Source organism: Chroicocephalus ridibundus, chromosome 7 (genome assembly GCF_963924245.1).
Source record: "Chroicocephalus ridibundus chromosome 7, bChrRid1.1, whole genome shotgun sequence".
In the NCBI taxonomy this organism is placed as follows: Eukaryota; Metazoa; Chordata; class Aves; order Charadriiformes; family Laridae; genus Chroicocephalus; species Chroicocephalus ridibundus.
In genome coordinates, this window is record NC_086290.1 from 31,994,072 (window position 1) to 32,016,980 (window position 22,909).

General features: G+C 39.5%; 1 protein-coding gene across 4 annotated transcripts in view; it reads right to left on the minus strand.

Moving 5' to 3' along the window:
* Positions 1-3,315: 3,315 nt before the first annotated feature.
* The window catches only part of BMPR2 (bone morphogenetic protein receptor type 2), a 111,135-nt gene continuing 91,541 nt past the window's right edge, over positions 3,316-22,909 (minus strand). Inside the window, exons 7-14 of one of the 4 annotated variants that reach the window (XM_063340935.1) lie at positions 21,249-21,363; positions 19,449-19,609; positions 17,547-17,694; positions 16,445-16,581; positions 11,634-11,806; positions 9,254-10,533; positions 7,785-7,865; positions 7,383-7,514 (exon numbers count right to left, since the gene is read on the minus strand). In XM_063340935.1, coding sequence (XP_063197005.1) covers positions 7,816-7,865; positions 9,254-10,533; positions 11,634-11,806; positions 16,445-16,581; positions 17,547-17,694; positions 19,449-19,609; positions 21,249-21,363 — 2,064 coding nt within the window. In that variant the 3' untranslated portion in view covers positions 7,383-7,514; positions 7,785-7,815. Of the gene's footprint in view, positions 7,518-7,784; positions 7,866-9,253; positions 10,534-11,633; positions 11,807-16,444; positions 16,582-17,546; positions 17,695-19,448; positions 19,610-21,248; positions 21,364-22,909 lie in introns of all 4 variants that reach the window. The other 3 variants (XM_063340934.1, XM_063340933.1, XM_063340931.1) reach the window with 3 other exon arrangements.

Below are 22,909 nucleotides of genomic sequence, written 5' to 3' on the forward strand. Positions count from 1 at the left end.
CATGCTTTTTGTCATTAATATGATCTTTAATAAATGGAATAATGCACCATTTTACAGCAAGCCTTTTCTTGTAGACCTAGAGAATAGCCTTTTAAATGTTCTTATCCAATGTCTCTGTATCAATACAATCTCTTTATTTAGGTTTATATATAACAAAGCAATTCTTACAAGTATTCATAGAAAACTCTGTAGTGGCTTTAACAATGTCAGCTTTCATAGTGGCATCCACAGATGATTAAAAAACAAAAATTAGCTTTTTATTTCATACTCACACTGTTCCATGAAACACAACTTATACAGCATAGCAAGGGTATTGGGCAGCTTATACAAAAGAAATAACTGAAAGCAATTATTTATAAATTCATACATGATATTTCCTCAGTCATTTGCGAGAAAAACCAAAAATACCCGTTAACAAAAGGGTTCTGATGAGACTCCATATTCTAGGGTTTCTCCCCCTCTTCCCCAGAAAAGCTCGCTCAGAAAGTAATGCGCTCTTTACAGTCTTTCATAAGGAAAATGGCAGTTTCACATCTTCTTATTTCAGCTTCTACAGAAGACCAAACCCTAGAAATCAGTCTTTGCCATGTTCATTTTCCTCTTATGCTGCATTTGGGGGGAAAATAATCAACAGCGATTGTAAAATATGATTCCAGCTTATATAAATGTGAACAGAGCACACTTTCCTCTAGAGACAAAAAGCAGACAAGAAACATTACATACAAACCTTTTTAAATACGTTTCAATAGTGTGAAAGAGAGAGGAGAGTCACAAATCAGGAAACTCAAGTGACAAACTGAAGTCAGCTATAACCTGGACTTGCCCGTTTCTTTGTTCTGGTGACTTTTTGCAAACTACAGAAACATTAACTATTTTCTTTCCTTTTGAATAAACAAGATTGAAGTGTGATACTTCATGATACAGTTCTGAAGCACAACAAAAGTGAATCAAGTGCTCTAGAAATAAACCTCATGCATTTTTGCTCTGTGAATGGGCTACAAAAATTGACTTTTTGGAGACCCTGAAACTAGAAGTTACGAAGTCTAATTATTTCTGGTTTAAAACAGTTACCGGGCAAGATGCTATGCCCCCGACGGATGGATGTATGCTCCTGTAATATACCTGCAGAAGCCTGCAAGAACTTTGAAGAAATCCTTCCTTACTGTGACTTTTTCTGCGTCTGCTGAAACACGATGGACGCATTGAAGTTAACAACTGAATGACTTGCAAGTTTACACGATTGCTGATCAACAGGCTTTTAAAAATAACTGACAATTAGATTATGAATTAATGTAACTTTGACTAGTTCCTGGTTATTATGCACAAAGGTAGATTAAAACCACCGCAAAATAAATAAAAATGGGCATAAAAACTAATTCATATTAGTAACGCGCCACAGCAGCCACTACAGCAGACCTGCACGATGCCCAGATGGACACCGAAGGGCTGTGGTGTAAGCGAGCATTTCTCTTGAAACCTTCCCCTCCCACTGGTGCAGTTCCACTCCTTGACAATTCCCACGGCTGCGCCGGCACCGACCCAGCCTGAACCCAGGCATCAGCCAGCGCCCCTTGGGACGCCAGCGGCCGGGGTTCACCCCTCTGGTCCCACATTCCACCTCTGCTTTCCCAGGCCTAATCCTCCCACGAAATTTTTAAACCCACTGCCAGCAGAACCCAACCCTCCTTTGCCCATACTCAAGGCAGACGACTCTTCGATTTCAACAGCATTCGGCTCAAGCGCTGTCTAATCTAACCGATGAGATGCTGATTTCCTCAGGTAGGCTTGTGCCAAACCAAACACAACCCCCATTCCGATTCGGAGGAGTACCCAAATCCATTACCTGCAGAAGTGGAAGTTCTGCTACCAGTTTTAGTCAGTACAGAAGAAGCCTCGAAATGAGAAATCTGATTTGTTACTATTTCACATAAAAACTGAACCTACTGGGGGGTGGGTGGGTGGTGGGATCAAAAAAGGGATTCTATAGTTTTATATGACGATATAGAAGCCTAAAATGTAATTGGATTCAATGGACAGAAATACTATGTTTAAATGGCAACCACGCACATAACTATAACTACTACATAAAAAAGCCTTCTAAAAATTACATTTTGGATTATTTTTTGATCTTTAAGAGGGGTACCTTAAAATTACTCAGCTTCAGATAAATTTTGTCACATGCATTCCCAGCTTTTTCCCTCTCTCTCACATAAATCCACTCCACCTAAACAATCAGTGACACGTCTGTCACGGGAGATCTTGCACTACTGGACTGTGTGTCACAGTCAGATCCCAATTTTACTGTGATGTGCTAAAGACAACTTAAAAATGGCATATGAAGAAGAACATTATATTTGCTACCAGTGCTACCATCTGATGCTGTAACTCACAGAATTTAATCCTGGAATTTGCGCAGAACATACATATGCATCTAAATACATACAGAGTTTACATAAAAATGTGTATTTGGCTTCACTGCAATATGGATAGCTTTTTCACTGAAGAAAGGCTTGAACAAAAAATAACGAGCACATTAAAAAAAGGAGGTTAATATATTCATCCGTTAAAATGGATTGTGGGAGACCAGACAGAAAAATTCAAATAATCCCAGTTTTTGCAAAATACTAAATTGTCCAGCCTATAATCCAACTTTCATAGACTAATCAGTCCTATTTCAATTTTCTCTGATAAGCTGCTCCAAATTTTCTAATTAGGCATCAGGTCATGTATATGCTACTGTGCTCAGCAATTATTATTTTTATGACTTAGAACCAGAACAGCCTGTTTCAGCAATAGGAACTGCCATCAGTTTTATACAAGTAAAAATTACAGCATAATTAGTTTCTCCTGTATCGACTGCATATGTGAATTTTAAAAAATCTCCCTAATTAGGCTGGAACTTTCCATAATAACGTTTTCAATGGCAGAATGGCTATGATCGTTTGAATATTTTTCATGAAAGAAAATTATAACCTGAACATACATTTAGTAATGCTATTAGTGGACTATTTTTTTTTAACATTTAAAAAAGGAATATCATTAGAGCAGAATGCACTGGACAGTGAAACTATGGCATGTACAATGTATACATATACTTTTTTAAAGTAACAATTTGTTATTATTAACTTTGGCCCAGTAATCTATTCCATACAAATACAGAACTTCCTTATTCTCCTTTCTGAGGCAGGTAGGATTAAAGATTTCTTTTAGAGAACGCTGACAGGTGGGAAGATATGTACTTTCTAAACATATATATAACGTGGGTGTTTTTTCTTGTTTGTTTCCTGAAACCTGCCAGCATCCATCTTGCATTGGTTTTTGTCCCCAGTGCACTGAAAAAAAAAAAAATGAAACTGTGTTGCCTTTGAAAATTAGGTATTTTCCTATGTGGAAACAAGACACAAACAGCAGTGAAAAAGCAAAAGGCAAACAGAAATGTTCTGTTTCTGAGAATATTCTAAAGATGACAATATCAACATGTTTTTTTTAAATGAGGAATTCCTTTACCTTTAGCTGTGCAATTGAAGTGCATTTTGAAATTTCAAGAATGGCATTTTTAATACTAATTGTTTACCACATGAAGCTATAGGGCATTATAAGCAAATTCAGGGGAAGTGTTGCAGATAATCCAACTTGTAAATATCAATTTTAGAACAAAATAAATCTGACTGTGAGGCATGTCTGTTCAAATGGTTAGAATTCACATTCTAAAAACCATGTTACATTGGTGAGTATCTCTATTATAGGAAACAGAAAGAGAGACAACGCATTCACCTAAGCAACTCTTCTGGCTTCTACTAATACGTCATTTTCTAAAACCAGAAAGATTTTAGATTTTGGCTTATATATACAAACATCACAAATGTTTGCTCTAACATTTTACTTGAATTATACATTATAAATTACCATAGCAAATATTCTACTGTTGCCTACTTGACAGTGGCACAATTCATAGGTATTTACACTATCATTCTATGTTCATTTTGCTATATTTATCTTGTCTGCAATATACATGAAAAATTGATAGAAAATTATCAATTTTCATCATTATTCTTTTTTCTTAAAAAAAACCAAAACCAACCAAACAAAAAACAAACCACAAAGAAATAAAACACCTTTGTCTGCCCTCATTATAATACATTTATCAACTATCCATGTGTCCGATCTGTAGAATTCTCTCTCTTACACGTAATTTTGTTTGGTTAAGGATGATTCCCCACGGCGTGAGATACAAGTCAGTATCATTTAATTTACAGAGAAAATATTCTGTGGAGATTGGATTATGTGCTGTGAGCAAAAAAGGGCATTACTAAATTAAGCATTAAAACAAAACCTGCTCATCTAGCTCTGCAGAATTACAGTATTTTGGTACCTACTTGAGAGTTTGATTTGACAGACCTTTAAAAATAAATAGTTTTTTCCTCTAATTAATTTATAAGGTATTGTGTGATAAAGTACATATTTCTATCATGTTACAAATTATTTTTATCCACGGTAGATTACAAAGCCAATACTTTTCTACTAATTACAATTCATCCCAAAGGCCTTCCAGTGACAGAAATAGATAAAGGAAAAGAAAGTATTACGTTTGCTTTAAGAATATTTAAGGAAAACTAGAGAAGAACATTTTCATCTGGTATTAAAATGATTTTGATTGCATTGAGCATGAGAAAGCTGGATTTCTTAGAAAAGACTGGCCTGAAAAGAAAGGCTAGAAGACTGGTGCAAATCTGTCTGAGCAGAAAGAAGCAGTAGCCAGAGCAAATAACTCTTCTCTCCCCAGAGCGTTTCAAGTTAGATAAGAGTGTCCTAAATATGCTTTTCAGCCCACATTTTGGAATGCTGACGGATGATACACGCAAGGCAAAGCAAAAAGTCACTGGGAAAGGAGGGAAGAACCTTCAATGTGCACGATACGGTGATCATCACAGAACAACAGACCGTACTTCAAATGGAGACTCAAAGAAGGCCAAGAGAAGAAAACCGCAGCCAGCGTTACGAACAGAATGCCAACAATTCTGATTCAGGTCTTGAAACCCAGCTGAGCAACTGGCAGGTTTTCAACATCTGGGACGCGAGATTGCAGCAGATGGGAAGCCGGAGAGCGAATTAAAAGTAAAACCAGAAAAAGGCTGTATTTTTGAAGAGGGGAGATATAACTGTGTACTTATACAGGCAGGTAACAGATTTATCCCTCGGAGACAAAAGGTACTACTTGAACTGGTGCTTAAAGAACACAGGGAGCCCAAAACGTGTCTCATGGCTTGTATTTCTACAACTACACTTAATCAAAGTCTGGATTTATAGAGTTATCTCTTGGAGATATCTAGGAGAATCTAAGAAACATTAAGAAGCATTACAAGAGAAAATCATAAACAAGGGAGTCTGGGAAACAGCAAGGATCAGATGTAGCAAGGCATGTATTACACTAGTTGTATCATCAGATATAGAAGAACGAGGTTGGCAACGTTTACCTCTGGGGGAAAAAATAATATAACAGCAAGGAAACAAATGAGCCTGAAAGCACAGAGCATCTGTTTCAGTCAGCTGAAAGGAGACAGGCTGGGGGAGGCAATTGTTTGCTGCCAGTATCCTGCCACAGGAGTTTGGCAGGCCGACTGAATTGATTTTCTTTCTTTGAACATCACCAGTTTTCAGATACAGTGATAAAACTTTACTCAGTACCAAAGACTGACGTGCGTTATATCTTTTTTTTTTATCTAAGTAGTTTTTACTGAAGTGTTTTCAATCAGAAAGAATGTCTCCGGTGGAAGGATATTTCTTAGGCAGAAGGAGGTCCTGGCCAATAAGCAAATTATTTTTTCAGTAGACAGTAAAAACAATCATTCTAAAAAAAGGTAAGGTTTACTTGAGATTGTGAAAAAACATTTTATCTCAATAGATACTACATTCATGTTCACTGACATCTAAAATCAATGTGCATACAAACTGAAGGGTCTAAGCAGAGGGAAAAAACCCCAGCCCTCCCCCGCAAACACTCATAACCATGAATTTTAAAAGCATGCAATAAATTTTAACAAGATGATTGAGAGGCTCTAGAAACTCTGAAGGGAGGACGAGTTTCAACTCAACTCAGCAACAACAGTCAATTAGGATGCACCTACCTGCATAAGTAATCAGGCTGATTTTACCCCAGATTGTCAGTAAGGAGGTAAATCAGGAAAGATTTGTGACTCATCACAAACCTGTTTTGTGCCAAATAAGATTAATGATTTTTCCTCTGCGTAAACAAAATCTGTTTGCAACCTATCTTCATTAGAGCTTTTGACAGTTATTAAGATTTCTGAATAAAATGTATTTTCAATGTACATCATTAATGACCTAATAAGGTTTTAAATAAATACAGGGGGTGAAACTGCACACAAAATAAAATGGAAAAAATGGCTGACTGTTACCTTACATTTGTTCAACGTTTTGTTATTCAGAACTTCACAGGCTGGCATCTACTACTATGAAGGAAACACATTTTGATTTGGAAGGATCAAAGGAAACGTACTGAGCTCAGATACTTTTTTTTTCTTGTTTCTTTTTGAAAGCCCTTTCGTGCATTGTCACCTCAGAGCACAAAGTGATATAGGCAGCTGCTTCAAGCTGGCTACGGTGTGCAAAGTTCACTGTCATGACCGGCTGACTGCTCAACTGTCAGGGAAAAATTAACAAATACAAAAAGGGGAACATGTGGCAGTTTTAGAAACACACTTTTCAATAAAGCATACTGTGAACTATAGACTATTGCACATTTCAACATGACACGAGAAAAATAGGGGGGTTCAAAAGAGGATACACTTTGTAACATAGAAATATACAGACTAGCTTGTGCACAGAAATCAAAACATGGTTACAAGACACCACTGCAGTCAAACCTGTCTTATAGTCTGCTCATGATCTTAGAGACCTTAAGAAACTGGTCCGAACTGATTATCAGCAATACTTTTTTTTGTTACTTTTTTTAAAAAAATATTTTAAGACCACATTTTTGATACACATATATATATTCCGTGGTCAAAACAGACAGACTTAACTTTAGCGATACTAAATAAAAGTGCAAAAACGTTCAAAAAATAAAACAAAATAAAAAAATATGGAAGCATAAGCTAAAAATTTTCTGCATAGCTGAAATCTATTTAAAGCGAGTCCTTGGTAGGGGTTGCTGACAGGAGGAAAAAGCAGTTTTTTTAAAATGTCTTCTGCATGTTTATTTCAAATAATGCAAAAAAAAGGTCATTTGTCGGCTTTTGAAGAATTTCACAGGCAGTTCACTCCTGCGTCCTTAGATACCATTGTGGTGGCAGTGCCTCCTTCCGCAAGGTAAACAGCAGTGCTGGATTTGGAGTGAACTGCCCGGTCACTGCCGTTATTGTTGACCTCGCAGTGCAGCGGCTCGGTGGAGATGACCCACGTTGAAGGACGCCACCGCTTCAGCGAGTACGGAGTTTTCACACGTTTCTTGATCTTTTCTCCTGAGCCCGATTTGCCATCCTGTGAAGAGTCACCTACTGAAGACAAACAAACAAACAAAAAACCAAACAAAAAACAAAAACAGAGGAGAAAACAGTATTACGAGGAAGGTAAGATTAGACTGGAGAGTCCAGGGCTGTTATTCATGCAAAACAGAACAAAAGAACAAAATCTTATCTTATCACACAAAAGCAACTGTGTGGCAGAGGCACGACGGCTATATCAACTACAGTAGCTGCCATTAAAACAAGGGGTCAGATTCTGTTCTCTGTCAGAAATTACTTCAGCGAAGTAATTTGTGTTACCTTGAATGCACATTGGCATCAAACAGCAGAATCAGCATTTGACATTTGAGGGGCTTTTGCAATCATAGTATCTTAAATTACCTGTAATGGGAGGCACAAAAAAAATGTCGCTACGACAGGACGGCAAAGGCTGAACTTTTAATAGCATAATTAAATCATAGTTCCCCTAATCCTACTTCACCTGGCAAACCATTTCACCTGGAAATAAAATGGTCCAAGCTCTGTTAAAATCATAAGTCAGGATTTGGGATGTTCGGTTGCAAAACTGGCAAAACCAACTTTAATAATGATAGAATTTCAGCAGTAGAAATCTGATCGTTAAAAAAAAACTTTCACGTTACACAACCTTCAAACCCTTTCTTTTAACTTAACCTTCAATTAAAGAAAGTTACTGCAATGATCTTTTTTCTTTACCTCAGTAAGTTTTCAACTCAACATGTTAAGGCAAAAATTAAGGTTTCCTACTTAAAAGGAAGACTTAAACATTCCACTGCTGAATATTCAAACTCCATTTCTTGAAAGATCTGTTCTGGTTTGTTTCTAAACCTTTTCTTTTCGAACATGCCTGGCACCCCAGATTATTTCACTTGTATCACAGCGTCTGTCTAAACACAGTCGGAGGTTTGCAAGCACCTTCCAAAGACTACAGTGCATTCTGGAAATACATTTGCTTAAAAAAATGCACACAGGAAGCCTTTCCAACAGCTCCAACAGGCCCAAAGACAAACTCAGAGGGTGCACCTAATTTAACTACATGATTACATTCTTACTGTAAAAAGGAGAGCCCCATTGTAACCTCTTAAATCTTTGCCATAAAACTCTTAAGGCAGTTACTCTGAAGGAGTCTAATAAATAGATTCTAACTACTTTGATTAATTTTTAGTATGTACATAGTAAACCGATGAAGGATTGCTATAATTGTTGGAGCTCAGATAGCAAAGACCATCCATTTAGGCTGGGCTAATACAGTAAAATCAGTTGCTTTAAAAGTAAAGAAGTGTATAAAATAGTTATTATAATAAATTATTTTAATCAATACATCTTAAAGACAGCTACCCTTAAGAGAATGAGGAAGAGTAAGGAAAAGAAGGTATAATGTGCCCCTGAAGGAAGAAATAGGAAGCTTTTTCAACGTGCTTTGCAGTTGCAAAGTTAGGTGCCTTGCAAGGAATAATGAAAATTAGAAATTACTCCCTTTCTAGAGTCAGAGTAGATAGGTTATAAAGGGACAGATTTATTCCGTGGATGTGGAAGGAAGACAGTGACCTAACATGTGCTGGAGTTGATGGAGACAGGACTTAATTGAGAAGATTGAAATTGTGCTGACAGAAATTAAAATTATATGGGATTTAGTAAGTATGCTTTGAGGAGGGACAGGAGACACAGAATTATTTTCTATTCAAGCAGATATACGTAGTTATTAAGTAAAAAAGTATCAGGGAAAGTGTTCAAGTCCTGCAGGCACTTACACTGCATACTACTGCTATCCAAACTATTTGTGGCTGATAGATCCAGCGAATTAGGTCTCTGTGCTCTTCTAGTCTGGGTCTGCCCAGGATTTCTCGCTACATTCTGCATACTGACTGTAGCTGTGTCTTGCACTGGACATGGATTACTGTTGTTGTTATTGGCATTTGTTCGGCCATTATCCAGTGGTCGCTCTCTCCTGTCTACTAGGCGGTCCAGAACGCCTTCATCATGGCCAACCTGCTGCTCCCGCCTCAACAAGGGTTCATGCTCGTCAGGGCTTGAATTAATATTCAGCCGACTATCCTCTCCACTGAACTGGTTCTGAAGCATTTCCTGGGCCCTCTGCGCTACCGAACTGGCTGTCTGGCCAGATGGCACCGTCCCATTGGCATACTGGGTTGTGCCAGCATGAGAGTTTATGCTGTGGCTTCTCCCAGCCACTCCGTTCATGGTAACTGTCACAACATGAGGTTCTGCAGCATTGATAGTGTTCATCTTGGCAACGCCTGTTTCCACTTGCTTCAAGTTTGATTTGTGCTTGCCACCAAATTTTAACCGTGGCTCCTTTGTTGAATTTTTGGTGTTTAGGGGGAGGCTAGTAGGCCTCTTCGGAAGGTTCTGTTGCTTGGGTAGAGGATAGACCTGAGCAGATGGGACATCTGGAATCAAACATGCTTGACCATTGCCAGCTTGCGTGAAGTCCTGTTGTCCTGTCACCTCTACTGCAAGTTTTATCAGTGGATAAAGCAAGCTGGAACTAGTGCTGCTGAGTGGATCTGGCCCACTAAACTGCTTAAGTGAATGTTCCATCAGATTCTCATCAGAGCTTTCTTTCAGGTTCTTATCCACTTCTTTTGGATCCAATTTATTTGTCTCTAAGTCCTCCTCTGTTAGCTGCAGACAAACAGGGGTGGGCCCACCTGGCTGCATGACATTTGTAGTATGTAAGTTTGTTTCATCCGAATAAGGCATTTCGGATATGGTGGTCATGCCAGTGCTAGGAGTGAGGCCAGTCGTATTGGTGGTGGTAGTATTGGTGGACAAACTGGTGACACTCGTCTCAGGACTAGGGATGCGAGCTTGTGCTTGTTGCCGCTCATAGTTAATGGAGTTTCTATTCTTTTCCCCTGAAGTCAATGGGGTAGTGGACATTGAATGTTCAGAAGAAATGTTCTTCACTATGCTGTCAGTGTGGTGGATTGAATCTTCAATGTAGGAAGAGGAAGAGTAATCTGGATATGGCCTTATCTTTGACACACGCCTATGATGTGACAGATTCCTTTAAGAAAAAACAAGTCATATTAAGATCATGTATGTAAAAACCACCTCATATCATAAAGCCTCTAATTTAAGACAGCTGAATGTCTTTCTGCTTCTTTTCATGCATAAGCTAAGGACAGATACTGTACAAACTAAGATCCTTCACTAACTTCCTTAAAAAATCCTGGGTAGCAGAAAATTGCTTTTACCAGGACAGCAATTTCGTCACAGATGTTACTTATACAACTAGGTCAGATAACAGTAATTCTCTTCTATTTGTCCAATATGCTCTTTGTCCACTTCACTGATAAGGTACTGCTTTAATTGCAGAGAAGTGATGCTGAAGGAGGGCAACAAGAACTCAACACACAGAACGGAGAAAGTGATGCTGGGAAAAAGTCACAAGGTCCTAAACCATGAAAAATCTGTTATTTTAACAATTTAGATAGTCTACGATTTGAACATAATTTTTTTTCATTACAGTAAACACTGCCACATGCAGCAACATTACTCTTCTCTCAAATCCACATCTCTAGTGTATACTATTAAGCACTAACGTCAGTTCTGCAAATTCTCGCTCCCTCTGGATCAATATACAAGCAGAGAATGCGCAGCGTCTCTCTCGCTGGGGTCAGAATAACAATGACTTAAGTGATGGCCCTGCAGTTCTTTAACTGAAAAGCTACAGGTTTGAGACTTGGTGATTTCCTGAACTCGTATTGCCTGCAAATTCACAGCTTTTAGGAGAACATTTTAAACAGAAGTTTTACGCATCATATAGCAAGAGTCCTCAAAGACAATTCATCGTCACTTCACATCTTTGCAAACGTGTTTGGACAGTTTGCCTAAGTTCAGCTTAAAAGGCCCCTCTGTGAGAAGTACAGTTGCTTTCATAAAAGTTGCCTGAATTCTGGGGACACATAAGGAGATCTGAAGAGCGCAAGCAATCAGAATCATGTCATACCGTACCCATATGCAGATTAGCTCACGTAACACACACCCACTTAACGGCTGCAGCAACGTTAAGCCAGCAGCATGCTCTAGCTTCCTTCCTGGAGTGAACTGAGCATTGCGTGGGGCGTTCGTTGCTGACTAAAACCAAATGTTTTCTCTTCTTACCGCTCATTTTGCATGGCAGTTGACATAGGGTTGACTGTTGGACTAACTGATTTATTTCTCTCCCAAATCATCATGAGTTCTGCCATCCTCTCCTCCGCACACTGCGCTGTTAGTCGAGCTTCAGCATCTTGATCCCAACAGTCTTCGATTGTTTCTTTTAGCGACCTCACAGCCTGCCAGGAGACAAAGGAACAAAACCCCTTTATCTTAAATGACTTTCCCTTTATATTGTTCTTCTAATTCACTGCTTTATGACAGCATTCTGTATGCATAAAAATAGTCACAAGCTGGTGAGAAATGGAAGATACGCAATTTCTTTCAAAGCTAGTTTACCCTAAAACCAGCAATATGCAGGACTAATATTATCATACCCCACACACAATCACCAACTAGGAAGACCGTTATTTAGGAAAAGCTACATTCACTATTGTCCATAGAACCTTCAGCCAGCCCTCACTGATGTCTGCATGCTCAGCTCACTCTCCCTGCCGTATGAAAGCTGTGTACTAAGGATTGATGATATTCTGGAAATGCTGTCATTGTTATACCCCCAATTCAGCTAACGGTCCCTGCCTTGCTTCCCTGCACTGTATGCAAAATAACACAGCCTTGCTCATTTTGTCATGGCTTTTCTTCCTTTGTTCAACACTAACATCCAAATGCCTCACACATACCAGTGAATTTGTCTGCGCTACGGGAGGAGATTATTGCTGCCCTTGTTTTACAGATGGAGAAACAGAAGCAGACACACTTTCCAGGGATCACACTGTGGGGTGAATGGTGCAGTCAGAATTAGAGCTCAAGACCTCAAAAACGTGCTGCCATATGGTCAGAGATCTGGAGAGGAGACAGCTGAAATTACGAGCACTGAACGCTTCTGCTTCCACTGCATCCAAAGTACAAAAACCAGGCAGGCATTTATTGGCCCCTGCTGCCAATCTATGGCCCATGGATAGGACGCGGTTTGCCAGAACATCTCACATCCACAGCCCAGCTTTAACCTCTCCAGCACCAATGACTGTGCATCGCTCCAGCTGGGCACTAAGGCCTCCGACTGCCTCTGTGCCAGAACTGCCTTGTTCGCTTCTGGCAGGGAAAGGCAGGACGAGCTCTGCACGCCGGCCAAGAGCTCCTCGCCCACAGAGCAGGCTCCTGGCATCACCTGCATCTGGCAAGTGACTGCTGCTTCGTGATGCAGCTACGGCTGCACAGGTGGGGACAGGCTCCCACACAACCAAACCTTTATTCTCCTTTCCCACCGTGGATCGAAGAGGGGCGAAGCAGCTACTTCCCTCTTAGCTGAGGGACACGAGTCTAAAAGCACGCTCAAGGACAACGGCAGGATAGCGTACTGGATCCGTTTTCCCTCCCAGAATAATAAGCCTTCATTTGGCTGTTAGGACTTGATTTAGCCACAATTTAGACGCATCTAAGTCAGCGGACACCCTAATCTCCTGTCTTGCCCCTCTGTAAGAGTGTCCCCTCCTACAGGTTTCACCAGCAGTAAATTTAACCAGTGTTTAATTGAATATTGTCTCTCTTCTAGCAGATCTTTTCCTTTTGATGTTTTAAGAATCATGAAAGGAGCACAGTGATGACTGTACAGATAGTTAACAAAACTGACGTCCTAGAGCTTCACATTTACCACAGTAATGTGTTTTCTATTAATTTCAGGTTCAAAGATATCTATACTAAAATGCGCTATTTAGAAGTTCTAGCACTCATAAAAAAGACAGAAGGGACAGGAAATCTGCATTGTTCTATTAATATCCTTCAGTCCTGACCTTTGAAGTCAAGCTTGGGCCCTGCTTGGCTTTGGCAAATGACACAAAAATGGTGCTAACACCTCAACTCAGTTTATAGCCCCAGAATTATTTTATGCACATCATCTGCTTGGATTGTTGATTTATACTGTGAAAAACAATACTGCTAATCAAGGTCTGTATCGTAATGCTTATGTTCAAGCAGCAAACTGAGACTGCATAGGTAACCATAAATTTAGGATTCCACATCTTTTGAGTGCCTTAATCATGTGACCTAAAAAATAAAACATTGCTTTTACTTTTATTTCACACATGAAAAGGGCAAATAACATTTCTCTAATAGATCAATTTGCATGAAAGTGTTATAACCCAACATGTCAGCGTAGCTTTAAATAACAGACAGAGTCTTTTATCCTATGTATTAGACACAGGAGGTTAGGACCTGGGTCCAGGGTGAGGTTGTCTGGAGCTTAGTTTTCTACAGTATCTCCCCTAGAGCGCTCATTCAGTTGTTATCCTAGACTGGCATAGGGTGGAGTGGGTTGTTTGATAAACGAGAGAACTACAGATGGTTTATTTATTCTTCTTTTTTCTTAAAGCAATGGTGTAGGTCCATCCTTACAGCTGGACTTATCATCATTATTGTTATTATTTTGAATTTTTTAAAACAATTAGTGACGACACGTAGAATGTTTTAAGCAGTTTAAATATAGGGATCATTACTAGCTCAGTGTCTAATAATCCTGGAGTCCATCAGCTTGTTAGGACATAATTAACATTTAAAACGGTAGTCTGCAAAACAAAACAAACTTTCTTGAACTGTTTTAGTTATAACTGTCTTCAAAAACAGCTGTCAAGCTCGGTTCTTTCAACACTGCATTTGCCAACACGGCTATAGTTAAAACAGCTGCTTCTTGATTTCCTATATAATTTGGGCGTGGATTTTTTCTTTTTTGTCTCCCCTTCCCCTGACTGGTTGGCCAAAACTATGTAATAAAAGAACCTCTCTATGAAGCTCTCAACTCAGTTACAACATGTTTTACAACAGTGTTAATACTGGAGGCTATGCTCCTCTCTGAAAATGGTTTCATACATATTTACAAGTACCAGCATAGATGAGGCCTTAGGCTGCCCATTATCTGCACAGTAGCTACATGCTTATCATCTAGCAAAGTCTCTGAAGATTGAAGGGCGTAATTTCAGCAAGGGAATAACCAGAATTATCTTTTTAAATAAGAGTCAAATATTGAGTGCACCCTCAGCAAGTTTGCTGATGACACCAAGCTGTGTGGAGGGGTCAACACGCTGGAGGGGGAGGGAAGGGATGCCATCCAGAGGGACCTGGACAGGCTTGAGAGGTGGGCCCATGCAAACCTCATGGAGTTCAACGAGGCCAAGGGCAAGGTCCTGCACCTGGGTTGGCGCAATCCCAAGCACAAAGACAGGCTGGGTGGAGAATGGATTGAGAGCAGCCCTGAGGAGAAGGACTTGGTGTGGGTTGATGAGAAGCTCAACATGACCTGGCAATGCGTGCTCACAGTCCAGAAAGCCAACCGCATCCTGGGCTGCATCAAAAGCAGCGTGGCCAGCAGGTCATGGGAGGCGATTCTGCCCCTCTACTCTGCATTGGTGACACCCCACCTGGAGTATTGCATCCAGCTCTGGGATGCCCAACATAAAAAGGACATGGACCTGTTGGAGTGAGTCCAGAGGAGGACCATGAAGATGGTCAGAGGGCTGGAGCACCTCTGCTATGAGGACAGGCTGAGAGAGTTGGGGCTGTTCAGCCTGGAGAAGAGAAGGCTCTGAGGAGACCTTACAGAGGCCTTCCAGTACCTAAAGGGGGCCTACAGGAAAGCTGGGGAGGGACTCTTTATCAGGGAGTATAGCGATAGGATGAGGGGTAACAGTTTCAAACTGAAAGAGGGGAGATTTAGATTAGATATCAGGAAGACATTCTTTACTGTGAGGCTGGTGAGGCACTGGAACAGGTTGCCCAGAGAAGCTGTGGATGCCCCATCCCTGGAAGTGTTCAAGGCCAGGCTGGATGGGGCTTTGAGCAGCATGCTCTAGTGGGAGGTGTCCCTGCCCATGGCAGGGGGGCTGGAACTGGATGATCTTTAAGGTCCCTTCCAACACTAACCATTGTATGCTCCTATGATTCTATGTCATTTTCCTAGTCCCAATCAAGCTATTTTAGCTTCAACAAGTTACCATGTATCAGGTGGAACCCAGTAACTGTTTGCATTTCTCTTTGCTTGTAACAAAAGGCAAACAACCCCCTTCAAGCTAAGTGGATTCGTGTTACCTTGCCTTTGCTGCAGATGAAAGCAAGCACACAGACTCCTACCAGAGTTCAGCTGACTTGCTGGAACTTGTTGGCCTGCAGCAGTAAGCAAGGCTCTAAGCCATAGCTATACTAATTCAAAACAACAAACAACGTTACTATGTTTATAGTCTTGAAAATAAAAATTGGAGATCAAATGAAGCCATATAAAATTTCTAATGTAGTTATAATGAAATGATTGCTAGAAGCTGTAGCCCCTGCAAATTCTGAGGACTATACAACTTCAGAAAAGTTTATTACAGTGTTTATAGATTTTAGTTTTGGAAGAGTATATTTACATTTTTGCCAACTATTTCAGGGTGTTATTAGTATATAAGATGTCAAAAAGGCAGCAAATGCCTTTATATTTCCATCCAGCATACAGAGAACGTATGTGCACTTCATGCATTATACTACAGCTACTGTCTAACAATTAATATAACAAGTTATCTTATGTGTATCACACTTCAGCATTCGATAAGAATCACAGTGTTTTTCATTAAAAGAAATCTAGCTTTCATGTTAATGGCCTTTGAAAAACTGCTTCAATATTTAAGGAGTCCAGACAGAAGCAGGTCCCAATCCTTAAAACACTAACAAAAATTAAAAAAAAAAAAAAAAAAGACAAAAAAAAAAAAGACTTATTCAAAAATTGCTTTTAAGAAATGAGTATACCCTATAGCTGGTTAAATGATTGTTTCTTTGAAAATATTCTATCTCACCAGGCTGTTCTCCTTCCACGCTTCTGGGAATTTTGGTCTTTGCTTCTCTCTAGACACCAAGACTTGCATATCTTCAAAAGTGGGATGGTTTCCGACTTCTGTCTGGAAAGCCATCTGGTACTCTGGCACTGATTCCCCTGTTAGCAAAAGAAAGAAAGAAAAACATCACAGATTAAAAGGCAGAGCAAGGGCTTTCGGGTGATGAAAGGCAGTATCAAAGTTGCTGTCTATCGAGATGTTCTCCACGTTCCCCCAAAGTCTAACTTCACATAAAAAGCTGAATTAACTGCAAATGAATTAAGCGTTGTTCAGCAGCCTCTCAAAGGATAGCATCTTCAAACTTTGCTGGTTGCGTGGCACATTCAGAATGTCTTAGAGCCTGAGGACGACACCTAATTTCTGTGAAACGTCGCTGACTGAATATATTCATGTACTTCATTTGGGAGGAAGCCCAGTGAGATTACAAGTCCCTGCACATGAAGTGCAGCTGTTTGACTACAGAGAGAATGCTGCACGTCAGATTAACTCTATATGCTGTATCTTGGGAAGAAGACGGTGGTGGCGACACAATCTCACATGCTAAAAGTCTACTTCCTCTTGTTTTATGTTACGGGTATGGAGGATTTCCCTGAATTTGCAATATCAGTAGCATGAATAAAAGTACGACTGACTACCATAAATAAAAGTATGACTGACTAAAGACTACATTAAATCACAGCACTTTCCCATCCATTCCTTCACAAAGAAAGTCTGAAAGACACTTCAGGCACTTTTAGCAGTTTTAAGAACTGAAAGTACTGCCTTTGCCATCAGCCCAACTCCCAGTGTTTGTAAACTCTGGACAATAATAATAACAATGCTCAAATTGCACTTACTATGAGCCCCGCAAACTGCTTAAACAGATCTTTCACCACACTGCATTGACATATACAATACACTGCATTGACAACAACCATCTTGAACACTAGATGGCACCGACTTAATGGCAAAAACAATTGAGAAAATTATTTCCCTTCTTTACTTTAAAAACCTAGGGCTAGGAGGTAGCTTTGGGTGCTGGTACCTTTCTACTACTAATTTTTTTTCCACTTCTTTTAGTTACCTGGGAAGAGGTCTGTACATCTCATAAATATCTCCCAGTAGATAAGGCCTAGCGCATACATATCTACTTGTTTCAAAGCAGATTCACAGTCCCTCAAGTTCACTGCTCCTTCAAGCACTTCTGGGGCCATATAGCGGATTGTACCGACCTGGAAAAACATAAAATCAAAGCTTCAAATCAGGAAGCGATTTCCAAATTCAATTTATTATGAAGATTCTTTTCTTTTAGTACCCTACTTTGCTTGATATTTTCTACAGTTAAGGGAAATGCAGTTCCCTTCTAATCCATGTCCTCAGCTTCTTATCAGGAGCATAGTCAAAATAAACCCCTTCCCCTACTCTGTCACTTTTTTGTATGTACCAAAACAAAATAATTTTGTCCCCTACTCATATGTTCCCATGTTCTCATATGCAATACGATACAGCAGGAATGTTTTTGGTTTGTTTGTTTGTTTTTTCCCTGAAATTACTCTGTTAAACACCAAGGTACTTGTCATAATGGAAGAGGATGCTGCTGAACAAGGAACTTGTTCTCTTTATTCTTAGACTGTCAGAAAAGCACTCCCCTACATCTTCCATGGTCAAGGGTTATTAACAGCCTTAGAAGATACCTATACATTTCCACTAGGAAATATGTTAGATCAGAGCAATCATTCATCAGTACTTTGAGGACAGTATTTTGTCACAGAACTATTCCACATCCTCGCATTTTAAACTGGTTTCCCTGTTCTTTGTTCAGTAAGGGGAGACCTAAAAAGAGGACCTGGGCACTAGGCATTATTAATGTAGCACTTGCTTTCTAAGGGAAGGGGACTATCACTGTGAAACACATTCTTTGAATGAAATGTGAAGGTTTTCTGTAGAAGCACAAAGATGACAAATATACTGAACCATTAGGGAATTTTATTCTCTGTTTAAAATAGTCTCACTGTATTTCAGTAGCCTATATTCAGGTAACAGTGTATCTATGCTTATACAAAATGAAAACAACAAAAAACCCATTCTCTGAATCACAGCATCATAAAAAAGAAAGCTTAAGAAATCGGTTTCTTCTTTTTGCCCAGAATCCATTCTAACCCACTCCTAGCAGATGTTTTCCCAATCTGTTCCTTAAATTCATAAAATGATGCAAATTCTATATAGCCTTCCTCAGCAGTCCATTCCAGACCTTGGCTGCCTTCTACAGACTAGAAAGGCTTCTTTGAAACTAACCTAAATTTTCCCTCCTACAACATAATTCCATTACCTCTCGTTCTATCCACACTGAATGCAAACAGTTTATTCCTTTCTCTTTGTAGCAGCTGTTTACATATTTGAAGACCTGTCCCTGTCTTTACTTCCTTAAACGATCCTTGTTCTTTCATCTTTTCCCAAAAGGTACTTTTTCAAGCATCCCCTGTTATTTGGTCCATGTCTTTCTACGTACACTTACTCTCCCAGATGTATCCATTTAAAGTCCAGAAAATTGCAGATGACACACAGAGAAATGGTTGTAAGGTGTTGAATATGTTATGTCACCATTTCGGAAAAATTAAAACCAAAAACCACTGAAGAATGTTTGGTCTTCAGTTAATACTTGCAGTACCAGAGCGTAGGGACCCGTACCACATCATCGCAAACAACAGGGAACTACCTTGCATCTTCTCATATCTCACACAGAAAACTTCAGTCTCCAGGGTTGCCAATCTATCACCTTTCAAAATGCTAGGTTTGGTTTTGAGTGTTTTGAGACTAAAACCGGTTTCATCCTATCAAGGTTTCAGCCACTTCTCACCCATATTGCAGCAATTCCCCCTTACAGGAACGTTATCACCTTGTAACGACAAAACCAACTATTTCTCAGTGTTACCTCCATACTAATTTGTCTTCCTTTATACACTGGCTTATCTTCATTTGTACTTACCTCACTAATGGCTGCATTATCTTCCTCACCTGGGCGTACCAGTCTGTTTCCAGTTAGCTTCATGGAGAGTCCAAAATCGCTAATTACACATGTTCCATCATTCTTTACCAGTACATTGCGGCTGTTCAAGTCACGATGGGATATCGCAGGTTTGTAATGGTCTATTTGGACATACGGAAGTGCTTGTTATTATTTGAGCAGTTCTACTGTTTGGCAAAATGAGAGAACCTCATTATGTCTGCTCAGTTATTATAAACAGAAAATCAACTTATGTTTTAGAAAGCTAACATTTTTGATTCTTTATAATGAGCTCCACGGTATGCTATCTATAGAAAACTGACTGGCATTCAGAGCTTCACTGTGTCTATACAATATATTAGGCTACTGCTATATACAGTTTTAGTGTTTGCCAATAAGCTTCTTTCCAAGGGATATTTCAGCATGACGTTGGCAGGGGAGATAGCATGTACTTAAGCACAGACCTCCTGCCACAGCCCTGACAGCTACTCCAAATGCTCGCTCTCACATCCACACTCCTATGTCAAATACGGCACCAACTATTTACATAATGATTGGTTTGGAACCTATTCAGAAGATATGTAGGTAATATTATTCCGGAGAGTCTGAACATGTTCATCTTGCAAGGGATCTGATCTTTTCCAAAGAATTATCTCAGCTGTTCCTATTTTATAAGCAATTTATTTTGTTAGTAAAGCAGCCAGCACTACAGAACCAGTTTTACTGTAGAATTTATTCTACTCCAAGAGTTCCTTCCTAGCATTCATAGACCAGCCTATGGCTGTCTCTTCTTTATGATGGGAAGTTTACACAATTTCTGGCTGCTAACGGACACACCTGTCTGCACATTTCGGAATGATGAAGTTAAGATGATAGCTGCAGTTTCAATGGCACATAGGAATACTGATTTAGGTATTTTCAGCCTTGCATTTTTAACAGCATCTTGAGTTCGTAGAATCATAGTTGTCATTCTTCGCTAGAGTTGATGCTTAGCATTTGAGATATATAGTTTGGAATTTTAATCCAAACATTAGCACCTTAACATAGAATTAACATCACCACCCTTATATTTACTGCCAAAAAGCTAACGCTTCAGTGCCAGGCCATATTCTGCAGCCTGATGCATCACAGATCTCAGGATATCTGCTTTATAATCGTGATACTTCAGCTGCTGAAATGCAAGCATGCAAGCAGAGATATAAAGATATAAATCAATACGTTGTCATATCCTGTGCTCTAATAGAACACTAAAAGTCCAGCAGTATCATTTGTACACAGCAAAGACTAGGCCCACGCCCTTAGACAAAAATGAAGAGATATGATAAATAAAACTACAGTGGAGTTAGAAGATTTAATTATTTCTCTTTGTGTATACAGTTCACACACAAACTAAAAATTGCTTTGGTGATTTGTGTCTGAACTGCACAAACAAACAGAGCACCCCATCTGTTTGCTCTCTGCTAGACAGACACCCAGTGCTCCAGGTCTTCAGTCATCTGTTGCCATGATACCGCAGCACCGCACAGCTCTGCCGCCTCCTCTTGCCTTTCTCTGGGGCTCTGCTGGCTCCTGCTCCATGTTTTCATACAAGCATCACAGACGCAGCCCACGACATGGGATTGTTCAGAAGGAAAGAACATATCAGAAGTTCTGAGTAATCTCTATTTGCATTCATTATTTCCTACTTACCGTACTGTCACGGATTAAAAAGAAAGGCAGGAAACTACCACCTGATAGAAATAAGAGTATCTTGAACATCCCGGCATCCCTTCCTGGCCTTACCTCCTCGAGGTAGCTCCGTGTGCAGGTACGCCAAGCCCCTAGTTATAGAGTGTGCCAAACGACAGGAGCTCACCCAGTCACTTGTGTGGAGACTCAAATATTTGCACAAAGAACCCTGAAAAACCAAAAAACAAAACACAAAACCATAAATACTGCATTAAAACCATTTCCCAGTTCAATAACTCAAAATCTTTAGGAGTCAGTTTTATCCATTGCTTCTGAAAGGTGTAATCCTGCTACTGCTTCTGTGTTCACCCAGATGTTCTGAAACACAAGATCGGGCCAAAGTTTCATTAATTTCTAGTGCTGCCATTTGGTTTATCTAAAGAAATGGAACAGAAAATTTATCACAAAATAACAGGGACTGCCTTTAGGAATAATGAGATTAATTATAAAACAAAAGTATAGCATACACTTGATTTATTCTTTGAAAAAATTCTTGTTGAACAACAGAAGAAATATAACTGTAGACATAACAGCCTGGGTTACTAAATAGTGGTCTTTAAACCATTAGCACGTACAGAAGAATACTCAACATCTCTCACTGGCATCTCCCCTGTTATAATCTATTTATATATCAAAACAAAATAAACCCAAAGGCAATTCAGAATAGGAGCAAGTCCACACGCACTGAAAAACAGGAAAAAAGAATGTCATGTTCCTCTTTTCTTGAAAGAGAAGTTAAATGTGAAATATGGGGGATTTTTTAGTAATTTGTGGTGGAATCTCCAAGACAACCAGAGGGGTGTCAGTGATGATACTGAAATATTCTAGAAACTGAGACGGCTCTCTGAAACAAGAGCCAGATCCTGCAAACTATGACACCTTTGAGCAGTTTTTATGCACATAGTCCCCAGTGACAATGCACTCAGTTTAAACAAACTAAATCCCCATGCATGAAGTACAAGTCGTCCAGCTGTCTCTGCGTGCATACTACAACATAATGTTTATTTATGACTACAAACTACCCTGGTTTTGCCTATTTAAATCTGTAATCTTGAAGATGCACCAATGTCTAACATCTTATCAGCTGCAACTAAAAACACTTTATTGCAAAATTAGCTATGTAACATTTGGTTCAAAAAACTCTGCTACGTGCCATCCGAGTCCATTTGGAGTTGACATGCAGGTAGGTAACCCATGCACAGTTCAGATGGGGGCACATAGATAAGGTAATTTAAAATGATCCAAGCATTAGCCTTTTTTTTTTTTCTTACATTCAATGCTAGAACTAAAACCATGTTCTTGACACTTCTTAATAGAATTACAAAAATCTTACAGACTTTTCAGACTTAGCCTGTACAGAACAAGGAACCCATCAACAGATAACCTCCTCGGTGAAAACACAGACCAAATGTCACTCATACAGGTTTATATCAGCATTCTTTTTTTCGTTGCTTAAAATGCTGTTATATGAACTTCAAATAGATTTGGGTAATTAAAAAAAACAAACCAGCTGAGAATCCACCTAAAAATGAGTTACAGAATTTTAATTTTTTTTTAAATTTGTTTAAAGCTTTTTAGGAAAAACAAACACTCTTACTAGCCTCCATCTGCCAGAAACTTGGGTGCAGTAACGGATCATCTTAGCTCAGTGGGTTGAGATTCCAGCCCATTCTACTGGAGACACAGTTCCGTTGTCGTGGTGTGACTGGGAAACA